The sequence below is a fragment of the Hipposideros armiger genome, unplaced genomic scaffold (assembly GCF_001890085.2).
Source record: "Hipposideros armiger isolate ML-2016 unplaced genomic scaffold, ASM189008v1 scaffold_1345, whole genome shotgun sequence".
In the NCBI taxonomy this organism is placed as follows: domain Eukaryota; kingdom Metazoa; phylum Chordata; class Mammalia; order Chiroptera; family Hipposideridae; genus Hipposideros; species Hipposideros armiger.
In genome coordinates this window covers 119,279-136,925 of record NW_017732695.1, presented here as the reverse complement: position 1 = coordinate 136,925, position 17,647 = coordinate 119,279, and the positions used below count along the sequence as shown (strand labels likewise).

At 40.7% G+C, this 17,647-nt stretch overlaps 3 protein-coding genes across 8 annotated transcripts in view; 2 read left to right on the top strand and 1 right to left on the bottom strand.

Annotated features, from left to right (window-relative positions):
- YBX3 (Y-box binding protein 3) overlaps positions 1 to 9,488 on the bottom strand; it is a 22,993-nt gene extending 13,505 nt beyond the window's left edge. For 2 of the 4 annotated variants that reach the window (XM_019633579.1, XM_019633580.1), the window contains exons 1-4: positions 9,022 to 9,488; positions 5,341 to 5,404; positions 4,288 to 4,321; positions 1,695 to 1,784 (exon numbers count right to left, since the gene is read on the bottom strand). In XM_019633579.1, the coding sequence (XP_019489124.1) occupies positions 1,695 to 1,784; positions 4,288 to 4,321; positions 5,341 to 5,404; positions 9,022 to 9,292 (459 nt within the window). In that variant the 5' untranslated portion in view covers positions 9,293 to 9,488. The remainder of the gene's footprint in view (positions 1 to 1,694; positions 1,785 to 4,287; positions 4,322 to 5,340; positions 5,405 to 9,021) is intronic. The other 2 variants (XM_019633578.1, XM_019633581.1) reach the window with 2 other exon arrangements.
- The window catches only part of PRH2 (proline rich protein HaeIII subfamily 2), a 72,611-nt gene continuing 62,688 nt past the window's right edge, over positions 7,725 to 17,647 (top strand). For all 3 annotated transcript variants that reach the window (XM_019633583.1, XM_019633584.1, XM_019633582.1), the window contains exon 1: positions 7,725 to 8,788. The gene's annotated coding sequence lies outside the window, so the exon portion shown is untranslated. The remainder of the gene's footprint in view (positions 8,789 to 17,647) is intronic.
- Positions 9,291 to 17,647, top strand: LOC109377266 (H/ACA ribonucleoprotein complex subunit 1). Its single transcript, XM_019633573.1, has 2 exons — positions 9,291 to 9,700; positions 17,602 to 17,647. Exons 1-2 carry the CDS (start codon positions 9,291 to 9,293, stop codon positions 17,630 to 17,632), a joined length of 441 nt encoding a protein of 146 aa, XP_019489118.1. The 3' UTR covers positions 17,633 to 17,647.

The window sequence follows — 17,647 nt, the reverse complement described above, 5'->3', positions numbered from 1 at the left end:
TGGTTATACTAAGTCTAAGAGCAGTTTGTACCTCTTTAAAGAACGTAAACTGGTAATAATAATAATAATAATAATAATAATAATAATAATAATAACAACAATAACAATACTGTAGCTGTAAAGGAAGTAATACTAGACCAAGGATATTCCTTAATGGAAAATAACAGATGTTATCTTTCTAGAAAATGTTGAAACCTGTTACTCTAAGAGATACCAGGAGAATCCCTACTCAGAGGCTCACGTGTCTGTCCAGCAACAACTTGGTGACAGCGAAACTGCTTCCATGTTGGCAGGAACAGGAAAGAAGGGTCCTTGATTTAGTAACACAGACTTTCCACACATGTAGACCTTCCTATTATTCTCAACACACTTAGTGTTCTTATCCTCATATAAACAAATGGATTAAATAATGCTTCCGAAATATAAAAAACTCAAAGGAAATTCAAGAGTATATTTCACATGCTACATCAGTTTGTAATACCTCCAGTTTTGGAAACATACAGAGGCAAAATTAAGCTGGCAAAACAAACTTTCCAGGTTTGGATGGGATATTAAAGATCACTACGTGGCAGCAACTGCAAGATACCCTGGGGATCACATTGGTAAACACATTATTTACATTTCTATATTAAATAAAGTGTTTTTCTTTTAAAACTGCACAGTTTGGGAGCCACGAAGAATACGGACTATGGAATGGTGTGTGTGTGTGTATGCGCGCGCGCGCGCGTGTGCGTGTGTGTGTGTGTGTGTGTGTGTGTGTGTGAGAAGAGCACACGCACGGGAGGTAACGAGCCATTCACTCAGTTTATAATTCAGGTGCCAGCAGGAGCTGCCACAGCGGCTGTACCACACACGGCTTTAAACTGTTGTTACTCTTATTCTATGCTGTTTTACTATCTCTACAATAGACTGCTGATTAAAGACAAAGCATAAACGATATTAACTAATACTGAAATTCAGTATATAACAGCATCAAAAAATTCTGCAGATACACTTCAAGATTAACCATTAGCGTCATCTGAACAAAGTTGTTATATAGCGTATCAAGAGCTTTCCAAAATCCAGGCCCAAGAGAAAACATAATGATTATATTCAATTTGAATCTTCTTTTCTTGAGATTAAAACATTCATTACTCAGCTTGGGCCAGTGAAGCAACGTCCTCCACAACTAGACTGAAGAACAACAACAAAAAAAAAACGACAGCAACTTGTCTGTTCCCCTTCCCCCAATTCCCCAGCACTGTTCCCATCCCCCCTGTTCCCCAATAAAAATCTTTAAAAAAAAACAAACAACAACAAAAAACATTCTTTACTGTATTATTTGTATATAAGTGCTTACAACCCACAGCATGAAAATTTTATTCTTATTTAAAAAAACATTAAATTTTAATCTACACTTGAATACATATTTGGAACCAAAATAAAATGTCATTTTAAATCTTGAGAAATTAGCTTTTCCTTCAATAATTAAATGGGGCTCATCATGTATTAAATGATAAAATGTCCTCATAATATATCAAAGAATATTTATAATAACCTCTACTAACCAGAAATATTTCTACTTGAAAGTCACTTCTTCCTGACATACAAAACATCCAAAGTAATGTGAATTCATAAGGGGCTGAGAGACCATTTGCTATTCAAGGAAACTAAGTGTCAGCACACTTTGATACCCAACCACCACTTTCTCTCACCTTCTCTCCTTCAACCACATCAAACTCTACTGTTTCTCCATCTCCTACACTGCGCAGATATTTCCGTGGGTTATTCTTCTTGATGGCAGTCTGTCAAGAGAAGAGAGAATTCAAATGAAGTATATGTCCACATTAGTGACAGATTGCATCACTTTCAAGTTTACTGGGTGTACTGAAGAAACTGTTGACCTATTATTACTTTTAAAAATTATCATTCTCCTACTAACCTGAATCTCTAAAACAACAACAAGACAAAAAAAAAGAGCTATAAAGACTGTTCCACATTTACTTTCTTGGCTCATGTTATCCTTCAAAATTCATCTTGGTAGGTGGATTAAACAGAATGTGCAGTTACTACACACTTCTGTTACGGCCTGATCACCTAGTCACGATGTTGCATATATTGGTTCCCTCAAACTATTAATCAAGCTCCATGGGTGGGGAAGAATGCCTTCATGCACACACACACGCACACGTGCACACACGCATGCGCACGTGCACGCACACATGCACACACGCACGCACGCACACACGCACATATTTTAGGTATGAAGGTTTCTGTAGAGACGAGAAACTGCTAATCTCAAAAGATATTTTAAAAAGTGTGAAGCAGAGAAGGGATGGTGATAAATAGGAAAAATGCATTAGAAAAGGCCAAGTGGTAAGTATATTTCTGGTGGAATATACAAAATCACCTCAGGAATCATAACATGACCGATAACCTGGCTTTTCCCCCACCCTCACCACCCATTTATGGATGAGGGAACATGAGGCTAATCAGTGATTTATCTGAGGTCATAAAGATGCAGCCTGGAGAAGAGGGCGGTAGGTGGGGAAGTCATATCCCTGTACTGTATCTGTATATTTATTTAGTATTTTTCCCATCACAACATGTCCCTGATAATATATTAAAATGTCAATGAAGATATCCTGTATTAAACATCTGCTCTTAAGTACCCGCTTATGGATAGGCCTTTCTTTTTCAACAAGTAAGAGGAGGCAGAATAATTCCTGCAATGAATTTCCATTTCTTTAGCTGGTATCTCTAAATAGTTAAAGGGGCTCTGAGTTTCTATGGAACTAGGTCAACCTTATTTTATAAAGCGATTAGGCATGTGTAATCCAGCCCTTCCCTTACTCTGAGTAGGAGGGAGGGGAAAAAAAAAAAGAAAAGAATGAGCCAATAGGGCCGAGACTTCACCCACAGAGGAAAAAGGCAGTTCAGGACAGGATACATGCGCACGCAGTTGGAGCATTCAGCCATTCCAAAGCCAGCCCCTCCCTGCCTGCTTGTTCCCTTTTTCCTGTTAAACTGGGCAGGCCTCAGCACAGCGAGGTGACTCACCACACAGCACAGCCTCACAGGGGCTGGAATCAGGTCACACACTCACAGGCGAACAAAGCTGGCCAGCAGCACAGAAACATGTGAGGAGGTCCTTTTACTCCAGCAGTCACCCAACGCACAGTTAAGACCCCAAAAGCTCTAGTAACCTCTTGGTATTATAAGCAACACTCCTTTCAGTCTGTTATGACTTTTAAAAGTATGTAAACAAACAACAACAAAAATCTATTCAAAGTATCTAGGTCCAACTGAAATCTATCCAGTCAAGCAGAAATATAAACGACAGAAACCACAACTAGAGAGCTTATTCTGAGATATCACTTATCTCCAGTCACCACACCCCATCCCAATACACACACAACCGTAAACAGAAGGAAAAAAAAAACACTGAAAACTAGATGCTTGGCGGAGCCCTGCAGGTCCACGTGCTGGTACTAGACCTGCCTCCATGCTTCCCTGTGGTTACGCACTAAGAACTACACACATATCTGAGACCATTCCTTGAAAACTGAATATACAAAAAGAACAGTAAGGGTAGGTGTCTTTTCTTTTAGCCTATTCGGTAAAGCAAGTCCAGGGTGCAAGCGAATAGCACAAATAACACTGGCCTAGGCTAGAAATGTAAGGAAAGAGTGAGACAGCTGCAGGAGAGAAAGAAACCCATGTTTTCCACATCTCAGCCCTTTTCTACACTGGCTTCGAATCTCAGGGATTCGAATCTGCAGGCTTTTTGACCAGGCCACGTGGTAGCCACGCCTACCTTTAACAGGAGTAAGGACTGTCCAGGGCATTGAGTCTCCTCCTGTGTGCATACACACACCCTAACCCTCTGCTTCACTGTGCTCTCTAAGTCAGAGCCGCTCTAACCAGGGAGCTTGAACCAACACCCACCCAGGCGAAAGCCAGGCAGGTTCCAGCCGAAGACTAAGGGGAGCCACACAATCAGAACAGGACACCAACATGGACACAAGAGGGGTTCTGCTAAGGACTCAAAGGCTTTAAAAATTAACAAGTGGTCTAACTGAATATTACTTCATTCCATTAAAAAATAAAACAGTTCACATGATGGGACAGAAAAACTTATCTGCCAATCTTAAAATGTGGAATTGAGCTCTCTTGCCAAAATAAAATCACAGAAAGAGTTTAGAGTAGAATAATGATGTACAGAACTACATCTGGGAATGGGACAACAGCACATTACTGACACCTCTCTCTTCACATATAAAATGTAACACTGATTACACGTCTTACCTGATGTACAAATACATCTTCTTTGGTGTCATTTCTGTTGGAAGACAAAAAGCTCACAATTAAAAGATACCAGGTATGGGAAAAACACTTAAAAAGAACAAATGTTTTACAATTTTAGGTCCTGAGACTTCAAAACACAACATAAATTTTTGTTTAGCCTCAAAATTCAATTCAGATGCCCAAAATCAATCCCCGTTAAAAACTTCTAAACCCCGATACCCACCTTACTCCTCATTTCCACAGTGCTTAGATCCAAGTGTACAGATTCAACACACAGAAACATCCCTTTCCTCTCATCTCTTTCGAAATCACGTGGTATGTAATCAGAGCCCCAGATTTCCCTCCCAGCGAAAGCAAAGCAAGACAGTTAAAAGGACAGGGCACAGCTGTGAACTAGGCTCTCCTTACACTGAAACCTAAAACAGTCCCCCAACTACCACTCCCCCCTAACTCCCCCCTCCCCCATCAAAACAGACAAGGAAGAAGTTGGAGGAATTTTTTAAGAAGTGTGTGTGGGGATGGAAGGGGGAGCAAAGAGAATGATTAATATCAAGTAAAAGCATAATACCGCCAACAGCTCACACTCATATTCTCATTCCTATATGGTTACAACTTACCATGGTTTAAAGAAAACACTACAGTTTCTACACAGGACTTGGACAAGACCTGGGTTACAGATCCAGCTCAATTACTCACTAGCTGTGTGACCTTAGGAAAGCTGCTTAACCTAAGGCTCCATTTCTCTCTATCTGTGAAATTATGGACATGGACTCAATTATCCTAAGGCCCTTCCCATTTCTGATGTATTCCCCTTCCCCCAATTTGTTTTCTTTTAACGACTAGATTTTATACAATAAGTTAGTTATCAGTGTTTTGGAAATGTGTTTTAATTAAGATTCAATGCCCAGTATCTTAGAAATGAGAATATTTACAGTGCTCATAAATCTTAAAACTTATACAAAAGCCATTAATTAAGTACAGTAAAGAATTTTTAACTGCTGTTGCCACATTAGTACGTATTAAAAACGTGTAGAAATATACACACACACATACCGATTTATAAATCCATATCCATTTCTGACGTTGAACCATTTGACAGTGCCAAGGACTTTGGTGGCTAAAATAGGATTAAGCAGATAAATTAGTAGCTGACCTACAACGATAAAGCTCATATCACGAAGGTCTTGATACCATTATATAAAGCCTAAACATACCTAAGGAAACCATTAAAAGCTTAATTCCAGAATACATTAGAAAAAGAAAATGGAGCAAGTGAAGCTATTATAAGGAAATACTTTTCAGAAGAATAAAGCTTACTTGTTACACCTTTCAGTAAAGTCACATAAGGAGTGGTCATAAGTCTATACAATTCTGCAATAGTTAAAATTAAGAAATACTGTTTAAGGAAAAACAATTGCTCTTTAAGATTAAAGTTTTAACACAGAAAATGTCATAAGTGAGAAAGTAGGGTCACAATGAAAAAGAATGTAGATGAATAAAGTAAGTACAAATGACATTAACACATTACTTTCACACTTTGAAACTGGTGAACTTTATTACATGAAATAGTAGTTGCTTGTTAATAGCTAATGTACAAAGACATAACATAAAGTAACCTGTCTAGTTGCCAAATGGGGGCCTATCAGAGGAGTCAAGAGTAATAATAGAACTGATGCTGTCTCAATCCAGGTCTGTACTCACCACCCTGAGACATGATGTAACAGGCCTTTTCAAACCACAGTGATGAATTTGGGCTTCTGTTTCACTGTTTACCCTACTCTCTGCAGTTGGTGGGAATTAAACTCAGCATCTTCTTTAAAATCCCCCTCTTAAACTCGATTATCACCTCTACTTTCTGTCATGAGTAGGACCATTTCTGTACAACACCAAATTTTAACAGAATTTAAGAGAAGTCATATAAACAAATGGTATGGCCATATTAACTTGTACTTTGTAGATTCATATTTATTTCAGCCATCAAATATGATTTAAGGTGACTCCTTTGAATCAATTCTGAATGCCAAATTCAGTACCTCGAGGAAATAAATGTCTACGTCTTAAGTCAGGAAATGCATAAAGCAATTATCAAGACTCAATGAAAAAGGAAATCTGACAATAGGGTACCTAAAAAAAAAACAAAAAAAAAAAAAGAAAAAACTTAGTAGAGAATGAAAGTAATAATTAACATTAATCCACTTGCCTCTCTATGAGATACAAAGTTTATAATTTCCAAGGATAAACAATAAGGATTCAGTTTTTAAACTCAAGACTAAAACAGTAATTAGGATTTGTTTTGTTGTGGGCATGGTTAGTTCTCTCTTGCTAGACTGATATGCTTAAGGAAGTAGTTTAGTTCTCTTTTTAAAGAGAAAAAACAACAACAAACTACTCTTTATGCCTCCAGAGACATTCCCCCCAACGTTGCCTGAGCAATCTCTAGCTCCCATTCCAATCTCTCCAATGAAGACATTAAACCATTGGAATCTTCAATTTTTGGCCATTCTAATTGGAGCAGCAGGGCAAGAAGAAACAAATTATGTTTTAGATCCAAATGTACACAGAAGTGGTCTATTTGATAAATCATATGCTTTTAAGTCACACTTTCTCAAGTGATATTTTTTTGTGTGCCTTCTTCCATCTGTCCCCCTAATTAATGACCTAGGAAAATATAAGGCAAGTATAAAGATAGGAACTAGTTTTTGACGCATTTTCATAGGTTAATGTCTACCATGGTCAAAAAGGAATGACCTTGATTAGAAAGGCAACACTAACAGAGGAAAAGATAAAAAAAAATGATTTTCAAGCCAGGTTGAAGGTGAGTTAACATATTCATACACACTTCTTGCTTTAAAGCCATAAACTCACTTCACATACACAATGGGTGTCGGGAGGACAGAAGGCCACAGGGCTTCCATACTGTCCAGTAGAAGGGAAAGTGTTGTTCGCTCAGGTAAGCTCCTTTTCCTAGCCCACGGCTGTAGGTACACTTAAGTTAAAGACCCTTCGTGAAAACGAGGATGAGAGAGTCCAAAACCCAAATTCCATTTCAGTCAGCACTGTGCTGGCACATTTTAGGCACCCATGTGTTCGCTTGGCAGAGGAAAGGGGATGGCAGAACACAGTGGAGAGAGACAAACAGTGCTGAAATGTCATGTAGAAGGCTATCCTTCATTTTAAGAGTTGTCACTACAGTGGAAAGATGAAAGACCTCCAGGCTTAAGAGCAATTGGTGGCTCAGAAAATTAACTTTGTTTCCTTCAAATTTAAAGATGTCTGCTTTAAAATCCAGAAGGTTAATTTAGACCCAAAAGGGTACAAGAACCAAGTAAAACACTGCAAAATTCCCTTAATGTAAATAGAAGGGGGTAAAAAGGATATATCTTACCAGCACTTTGGATAAGGCCATGGATGTCTCTCTTAGACATTTTGCGGGAAGTGTTCCAAGAAACACTTGTTGGAAACAGGATCCCAGTTCAATACTGACTACTAGACTTACGCAACTTTTAGTCTAGCAAAATGAGAGGCTATTTTGTTTCTTAACCTACAACTTATAGCATGTTGGTGGCAGTAACTGAGTAAAAAGCCCTAGAAAACAAGAAAGCAGGCCTCTCAACTGGGGGAGGGGGGGGGGCGCAATGAAATCATATGCTTTCTTCACATTATTCCTAGAAATCTGGTCAGGCAAGGCTCAGAGATTAAACACACCCCACCAAAATACTGAAAATTTCTCTTAAGCATCTAGTAACTTTCCTGTTTCAAACAGAGTGAATGACGGGCGCCCACGCCCTTAAGAAAGCTGCTTCTCCACCCACCTGCTTTGTAAGCCTGTTTAAGGCCTCACACAGGGCGTTAGTTGAGAGGTCGAAACACGTGCCAGAACCAAGAGTGAACACAACCCCTTTCTAATGCTCTGCTCCCCAAACGCGAACGTCCCCTCTGCCTATTTCCTTCCCTAAGTTCCAAGCCCCAAGATAAGGATGTTCTGAACAAACGTCATACCCACACTTCCTACGAAGTTTTTTCAGCTGCTTGCACCGAGTGCGTTCCCACAGTCCAGGAAGAAGAAAACGGGTAGCGACTGGTAAACAGCGAATGGTTCTTCGCAGCAGCAGGCAGAGAGGGAGGAGGACGTGGGACCAAGACCCAAGGGGATTGCAACACCTCTTTCCCGGCACAGGGCCGACAGAAGCATGGCGCCTTTCCCGTGCCCATGTGGGAAGGGCGTCGGGGACAGACACCTGAGCCTCCCCAGCAAGAAGCCTTTTTCCACCTTGCCCTCCCCGTCTCCTTCCTGCGCCTCACTTTTCAAAGGAAATCCTCTCTCCACCCAGGTCCTAATTGAAGACTCCCAAGTCTCCGTCCCACGTGTCTGTCCCTCCCCAACATCCACATCCATCCCCTACTGTGGGTCCTCTCGCCCGGGGGCCGCTCCTTTCCTATCGCGACCGAGGCACTCTCCCCTTCGGGAACGTGCGACAGCGCCTGCCTAAGGGACCCCAAGGTAAGATCCCCACTGTTGGCCCAGGACCAGGACGGATGCGCACCGGGCGGCGAGGAGCGCAGGGCGCCACGCGCTCACCTGGACGCGGACCGCGGCCACCGGCTCGGGGGCTCCGGGGACCCCGGGGACCGCGCACCGTCAGCTCCCCGCCGCGGGAGGAAACGAGGCGGGAGATGCCCGCACGTGCTCGGCGGCCGGCTGCTGCCCGCCCCGCCCGGGCGGGCCTTACTCACCGAGAACTTTTTTCTCCGCGTCTTCACTGCCGGCGGGGACTGAAGAGGCGGGGGCCGCGGGGCCCGTGGCTGCAGGGGCCGCGTCCCCACCGGGGCTTCCCGCGACGAGGGCGGCGGGCGCCGGGGCCGCGGCCTGGGGGGCGCCGCCGCCCGCGGTGCTCTTGGGCGCGGGGTCCTGGGGGGCCGCGGCGGCCGCCTCCGCCGGAGCCTGCGGGAGGGTGCTGGTGCTGCTGGTGCTGGTGGTGGTGGTGGCCTCGCCCGCCTCGCTCATGCCGCCGCCTCTGCTCTCACTCCGGCAGCTCGGTGGCGGTTGGTCGGCGGTTAGCGCGGCTGGTGGTCGCGGCGGCCGGGCTCGCTCTCGGGGAGGCTGCGGGGTCTCGCGGCGCAGGCCGGGGAGGGGTCTCGCGGCGGAGGCGGCTCGAGCGGTCGGGCTGCGCGCTCGCTCTGGGGCTCCTCGCTGGATCTTACTGCCCCAAAAATGGCCCCGCACAAGTTTTTCTAGGCGGCGCACGGGCCGGGGAGGGAAGGGCGGGCGAGGGAAGAGGGTGGGGAAAGTTGGCTTCCGAGCGGGGCCGCGAGGCTCATTAGCATTTAAAGGCGCCCGATGCCCTTTCCCAACCTATGCGTCCGCCCGGGACTGGAGCGCAGCCGCCGAGATGGGGAGCGAAGGAAAGCCAGGGTACGTCCCAGGTTTGCGTTGTGATCTGGAGCGTTCTGAGGGGCACGCTCTACTGGCCCCTTCGTGGGAAGGGGCAGGGGGCTCTCCGCCCTCACAACCTCGTGACACCTGAAACTGACCTTTAAGAGAGGTAAAAGAAGGCATCCAAATGGTGCTGCGCTTCTGTCTTTCCCCCAAACACTTGCTTCTAGATACGTGGATTCGTTCAACCTTTATCGAGCCCCAGAAACGATTTCTAATATAGCAATTAAGAACCGAAATAATAAAAATTCTTAATACTATTTGGCAACGTACCCCTGAAAGATAGCTGCCGGATGATTTCATCTGTCGCTGCTGGTGAGGAAACTGAAGTCCAACCCTCAGAGAATTGATGTAAATATCAGAGTTTACACCCACTTCACAGAAGCAATAATGAGCAGTTAATATGTATTTAACACTATACTTGGGGATAAAAGCTGAACAAATCCACATCCTACCTTCTGCTCCAGTTGCTTCTGCCAGCTGGTGAAAGCTTTAAGCAACTGAGCCCTCTCAGCCTCAGGGATGACAGGTACAGAGCAACTTTATCCAATAAACGGTATTCCCAGTTGGAAGAACCCACAGGGCCTTTAGAGAACCAACTGGGTTATGCTAGACACATCCAGAGGGACTGCGACTTATACCCCAAAACTATGTGGAACACAGGACTATTTGTTGTTCTTTGCTTCTAAGGTCCAGGCACACCTAGGTATAAATTTCTACCATGGCTCTTTATTAACAGTTAACTTGGGCTGGGTCTTGAAGGTCCTGGAATCTTGTTTCCTTCTTGATGAGAGTTTCCCAAAGGTGCAAAGATAAGTATATGAGATGATCATATGTACCTCCAGGATCTGGTCCCACAGAAGCTTCTTTTTTCCTTCCCTTTTCCCCCAAACCACTTACCTATTTTTTTTCCTGGAAGTGTGTTATGTGGCGGTCTGCCCCATATCAGGAAGGTAGGTAGCTAGCTATCAAGTGTAATTCATTATGCTTCCACTGGTTAGCACAGTACCCTAGCACAAGCTGGAACAGTAAATATTTACTAAATGAAAGCAAATAAACAAAAAGACCAAAAATTTCCAATCTTAATTATGTACCAACACATTCATTATCGATAATTATGAAACTATCTTACATTTTTACTTTCTTACTCCACCCATGAAAAATAAAAACTAAGGAAAATTGATTCTTTGAAAAAAATAGCAAAATATGGAATTTTTTACTTTTCCATGGAATTCATCAATATTTTTTAAATGATAAACTCCTAAATGTTGGAGTCATATTTTAATTTGACTTCAATATAGAGCATACAGTAATGTTATATATATGTGGATGCTTTAAAAAATTTGGTCTAATTGTAAGCATGATTAAATTGTTTCTTAATCTTTTTAAAGATTATAGTCTTCATTAAAATTAAATTATAAGCATGATTTATTCTGGTGAGGACTAGCCATTGACATTCTTATCCAGCAAAATGATTATCACTGCTATTTATTATGCAGATTTAGATTGCAAGAGGAAAAAAATGAGACGGCTTGCACTCTTCAAACTCTGATCCAATAACCAAGCCCTTTTAATATATATGTATATATTCACCCTTGGAAAATAATTCATAACTAACAGGTGTGGCCTCCAACCTCTGGAAGACCCAACATAATTACAGATGCCTCCTGGAATTTCCTAGAATTTGTGCTGGAATGGCTCTGAATCTATTTATTTTCATCCAAAAAAAGCAGTGTGCAGCTGGGAGTTCTTGATGCTGTGCTAAATAAATCTTGAAAGAATTAGTTAGAACAAACATGATCTATATTGTTTTAATAATCATTACTAGAGAGCGCCTTGGATACAAATGCTCATAAAGTCATCCATTCTTTCCCTCACTCATTAGTTCACACACTAACTCATCAGCACATATTCACTAAGCACACACTGTGTGCCAGACAAAGTGCTACATTATGAATATCCAATGTTAATCAAGATGGAACTTACCCTAAGGTTTTATTCATGTGATGTTAAATAATTATTTTCCTATCATTTGTAGTGTAGAGAAATATCATTTATTAAATTTGAGATTAAGTGGGACAACACAAAAAGAATCATAATCTAATTGTTGACAGCAGTCATTTTTAAGCAATGACTGGTTTAGTCATGAAAACAAAAGCCACTCTGTTCCTAGTATGAAGGGAGTTAGAGAGCCACAACTGTTGGAAGGGCAGGGGGAGAGAAAGTCAGAGAGGCTCTACTGAAGATCTCCAACTCCAGCCTCAAAGCTAGTAGTTTTCAGGAGGCCTCCTGAAGCCACTAGAGTCACAAGATCTCTGGGAGTCTCTTAAACATTCAGGGCTAGAGCCAAGTGTTGTGAGCCTTAGAACTTATGCAATTTAGAGGGCTCTCTTTAAGAACAAATAAATAAAATTATGAGTACAAAAGTACTAAAGCCACTCCCAGATTCCTAAAAAGGGTCCATGCAAGAAAGGAGCCCTGACATTTTAACTTCATCAGCTTCACTGTGAGTCCACCCACATCAGCAGTCAGTCAGCAACACAAATGCAGGAGTTCCTCAGGAAATTTATCTGGAAGCAGCTTTGAACCTTCCTCTGCCCACGCATCTTCCTGTAACTGACTCTAGAAAACAATGATCTCTTATGCCTTCTAAATCTTAAGCAAGTGCTTCTCATTGACAGACTCCAACTTGGAACCCTACAGGGAAGGGGGTTCTGGGAAATGTAGTTCCTGTCTTTGAAGAGGCTCAGGTATGATGCTGAGTTGACAAAAATCTATTCAGCCTATCACCATAAAAAGAAAAATGCAATTAGTTGACTAAGGGGATTAAGGCGAGTTTAAACCATTCAAGGGACTATAGAGCTTAAAGTATGGAAGCATTGATATATTAATACATCTGAAACTGGAAAACAGGGAATGATTCTTGTAAACCTCATTGATGCTAAAACAACACAGAAAGGAAATGGTCAGTTGAGAACACAAAAATAGAGGAATAACAGAGCAAAGGTTTTTCATGATCTCTAGCTATGTTCAGGGAAGTAGGTACCCTGTTTCTATGGCTCTGTTTGGTATTCACAAATAATGCATTCAAAACATATAGTGACCATTTCACATTAGGTGCTAAGAATAGCATGTGAATCAAGACCACAATGACCCTATATTTAAGGTGCTTATGGTCTAAACCAGCACTATCCAAATGAGATATAATTTGAGCCCCAAATATGAGCCGCATATGTAATTTTAAAATTTCTGACAGCCAAAATAAATAAATAAAAATAAACAGATGAAATTAATTTCAATATAGTTTACTTAACCAAATATATTCTAAGTATAAAAAATTATCATTTCAATATTTAATCAATATAAAATTTTAATGATATTTTACTTTTTTTTTTGGTACTGTTTTCAACCTTTGGTGTGTATTTTAAACTTACAGCACATCTCCATTTGGACTTGTCACATTTAAAGTGCTCCATGTGGTTAGTGGCTACCATATTGAGTTGCACAAGTTTTCTAGACAACAAGAAATTTAGCCTGAATAGTATTCCAGAAGCCTATTGTGGAAAAATTCTGGCCCTCCAATCTGGACACACATCAGTGTGTGGTAATCCATGAAGATAATGCTACCTGTTGGGTTTGCTTGAACTTCTTTATGACATATAATACCCAAAGAATTTACATGAACCACAACTCCACAATTGAGTAGCTGTATGATAGTGTCACTGATAAATTCTAGGGCATGAAAATAAAGTTAATTTACAATATCTATTCCATGCCACCACTGCCTTTGCAAACATACACTTTCCTTCTTTTAACTTTAATTTATATTGCTATACCAAAGTAAAGATATAGTATGGGTTTTCTGCATTTTCATTAAGAGAACTACGAGTTGGGCTGGGAATTGACTGTGACTTAACCCTCTTCTATGGGAAACTGAATTTAGGATATGGAAATTGATGCACCTCTAGATCTGAGATTATTGAGAGGAGAGAAGCAATTACTGAGAAGTTTAAAAAGCACATTTTTAAAAACCTCATGATTTCAGCATATGTTAATTTTATATAAAAGTTCCAGCTTCTAAAAAGACTTTGTTGTGTTGTTTTGCTTCTTTTGTATTTTCTAAACTATTTAGATAAATTCTTAATGTTTCTCTAAAGATTAGCAATTGGCTTTCTTGTGGTTAAAGAACTTGAAAAGATTGTCTAATAGATAAATAAGAACTGGAAGGAAATCTTAGAAAGTATCCATTTCAACCCCACTCATTTTACAAATGAGAATCAAGGGATGAACAAACTATCTCAAACTAATTCATCTATTTAGTGGAAAAGCTAGAAACAAAACCCGAGTCTCCTTACACTCAATCCAATGCTCTGTCTGGGTTGAAAAATACCATTCTGGTTGAAAAAAATCCCTGTGCTCTGGCATTATGTCTAGTGGTGTTTGAATGCTCCTCTCTAGTTAAGTACATAATTGAGAGCTGGTAAAATGTAAGAAACATGCAGAGAACTCTGTAAACACTCTGAACTCACCTCAAAAATGGAGCCAATTGAGCAAGGCTCTCTGGCCACCAGAAGATGTTCATATCTTTCCAATTAGGCCTCTTGGAGAGGAAACCAAACAGCTGTGTAAAGTCGTATTTTTTAGCATTTTGAAACTCTGAAATAATGAATAAAATATACTATCTTCTTCCTGAAAAATCTTCTTGTGTCTCTTTCTGCATATATCACATTTTTCTAACCTGATTTAATTTGCTTTCTCTATTTTCATCTTTTTTAAAAAAAAGATTTTATTGGGGAATTGAGGGAGGAAACAGCATTGGGGAATCGGGGAAGGGGAACAGACAAGTTGCTGTCCTTTTGTTCTTCAGTCTAGTTGTGGAGGACGTCGCATCACTGGCCCATGTTGGTATTATCATTGCGCTCTTCCCGGGTGAGGCAGATGGGTCACTGGCCATTGGACTGCAGCTCACGGCGGCTCATGGCAGCTCACACTGGCTGCTAGCCACTCACGGTAGCTAATGGCAGCCCACTGCAGTCCCACTGCAGCCTATGCCATCGCCGGCTAGTCACAGCAGTCCAGCTCCAGGTTGAGCTGTTGTTCACCATCTTAGCTGTAGAGGGTGCAGCGTCACTGGCCCTCATGTGGGATCCGAACCCCGGCCCTGCTGCTCAGAGCTGGCAACCCAAGCCATCTCCTAACCAACACGCCACTCGGCCGGCCCTTCATCTTCTTTATTACTTTCCTTTATAACCTCACTTTTTTAGGAATTACATTTAATGAGACATCTCATCTAAATTCTTGTCTAGAAGATCTAATGTCTTATGTTTTTTGTTAGATATGATAATTCTGGAAAATAGATCCTCAACTAAAAAGAGAAAAAAAGGAAAAGCATCTAATATACGTCTTCAGTTTTTGCTCTTCAAAATTCTTTCTCTTCTCTTTAATTTGAACTCTTCCTCTTAGACTTTCACTTGATTGCTATTAGCATTACTAACTGCTCACTGTAATGATCTATTTATTACTCAGTTTTTTAAGGTGCATGCTTAATTTGATTTTGATACTCCCCCCAGCATAGGAACTTTGGAGTAAAAATTAAGAATGGGAAAATTTGGGAGGGTAAGGAAGGGCTAGGTCCTAATAAAACTGTAAGAGAAAAAGATTAGTCAAGTGCCATTAGAGAGTTTTGACTTCCATATGAAAAGGTCACAATGTTGAAAAAAAATACACACACACACACACACACACACACACAATTATGATAAAGCAGCAACATTTGCTAGTGTAGATCTGAGTGTGTATTTGCTTTTATATTATGGACTAAGTATAAACAAGGAGGGTAATATCCACCTTGTCCAAGATTTTAGATCTCTAGAAATCATACTGCACTGTGAGCAAACTATTTCTAGTCCTCTTCCTTTACCTGAATCTCGTGTATCCATCACTATCGGCCTTGGTCTTCTAATAAGTATAGAATGTTGGAGAGCAGAGTTTGGGCAAAAATAAGTATTACAAAATGCCTGTGTGGTATTTTACAGTTTACAATTACAAATAAGCTTGCTGCAATTTTCAGAAACATATCTATCTGTACTGTTTTGCTTTCAGGCACAAAATATCGTTTCAAAAACAGTTTTAGTAAAATAAGATTTTTTTTTATTTGTATTCCTGTTTAGGCAACTGACAGTGATTTTCAACATCTTGACTCTTAAACCAGTTTTTTTTTCTTTTCTTTGACTTCTTTATGACATTTAAGGTGAAAAGGAGTAATAAATAAATAAAAGAATGGTTTCAAAGGAGTAATTTTAGAATTTTAAAGAAGAAAGTAAAAGTTTTAGAGTTTAAAGTGATCTCACACTAGGGATCCCCACAGTAAGAGTTTACATAAAAAACTTACAATGAAAAGCTAAAGAGCTGTGAAATATCAATAGGAAAACTTAAATTCTGGTAGGCTAATTTTTAAATACAAGATTTTAAGAATCAAGTGGACTGGTTTATTTGTTTTCTGAGGAGGTTACTTTGTTTTGTTGGTGGTTGGGGGTGATTTTTTTTGCATATGTGTGTGTCTTTATGTAATAATGATAATATAATAATAAACCCAATTAAGCTAAAACCATGTTTTCAGGGTGACAGACGATATAAAGATGTTACAGTAAAGGAAAAGAAGAAGAGCAAATATGAGATGGATTGGCTCCACTAAGGAAGCCACAGGCATGAGTCCACAGGAGCTGAGCAGGGCTGTTGAGGACAGGACACTGTGGACATCCCTTATTCATCAGGCTGCCAGGAATTGGAGCCAATGCAACAGCACATAATACACACACGTTATAGTAAAGACATACATTTCACTGTTTGGCTGTGGCCACTGCTATTCTCCTTTATCTCAATTTCATGAGTTTTTGTTCAGATTCAAAGTTCATAATCTACATTTATAATGAAATGAAATATTGTCCTAAAGCCTAAAGTATGGAACCTGACATTTAAAGGGACCTAGAAGGCATCTCAGGGCCTTAGAAAGTAAAAGAATGCTATTGTATTTGAATTTCACTAATGTATAATTATGCTAGCCAGCTACTTTGTTATCTCTAACAAGAGTAAATCAAAAGAACACAAGCTAAGTTGTACCAAAAACGGTCTCAGTTTAATAGCATCTAACAGTGACATGGTGAGAAATTCAGTCATGTGACGAAATGACTTTGATGTGTCCCTATGTGAAAAGGTTCTAAAGACAATCTTTGTGGGCAAGTGGTTGGTGATTGGATGTAGTCTTGACTAACTTTGAAAAGCCCACAGGGATGTGCTTAATTGGTATTTGTATTACCCAGAGTTGACAGGAGCAAGAGTCTGCTCCATCGCTCAATTCTTCTTCATAGTTTAGGAAATAATATTCACTATGGCTACTCAACAAGTATTACTAGGCACACCTTAGCCCTAGTTTCTGATCTCAATGGATTCTGGTCCCTCAAGATTAGCTGACACTTTTCTGCCCTCTATAATAGCTGAAACTCTTAAGCAAGCTGTACATACCTGCAGAAATAGGCCACCGTGCTGTTTGAAATCAAAGTCAGCCAAGAAAACAGTGGATGGGGATTGCTGATGCCTTTTCCTCCGGATGGGGACGAGGCTCATTATTAAGGTCTCTAGGTACTAAACAGGAGCCCCATTTTACCACTTCTAATCCTTACATCAGCTCTGCAGGTTTGGCATTGCTATGTCCTCATTTCACAGATGAGGAAACCGGCACTCAGAGTGGTTATGTGACTTTCCGAACATCATAGAACTAGCAGATCAAAGAACAATGATTCAAACTCAGGTCTCTTAAGGATCAAGCCAGGACCATTTATACAACTCTACACTAATGCTTCCTCCGACTCTTACCCATGCAGATTATGTGAGGTTACCAGCTCTGGAAAGTAATCGAACATTCATTCA

Coding starts and splice junctions, on each gene's coding strand:
- LOC109377266 (XM_019633573.1), top strand. CDS start 9,291: ATGCCGCCGCCTCTGCTCTCACTCCGGCAGCTCGGTGGCGGTTGGTCG. Junction 9,701..17,601: donor GGGAGCGAAGGAAAGCCAGG/GTACGTCCCAGG, acceptor TTACCCATGCAG/ATTATGTGAGGTTACCAGCT.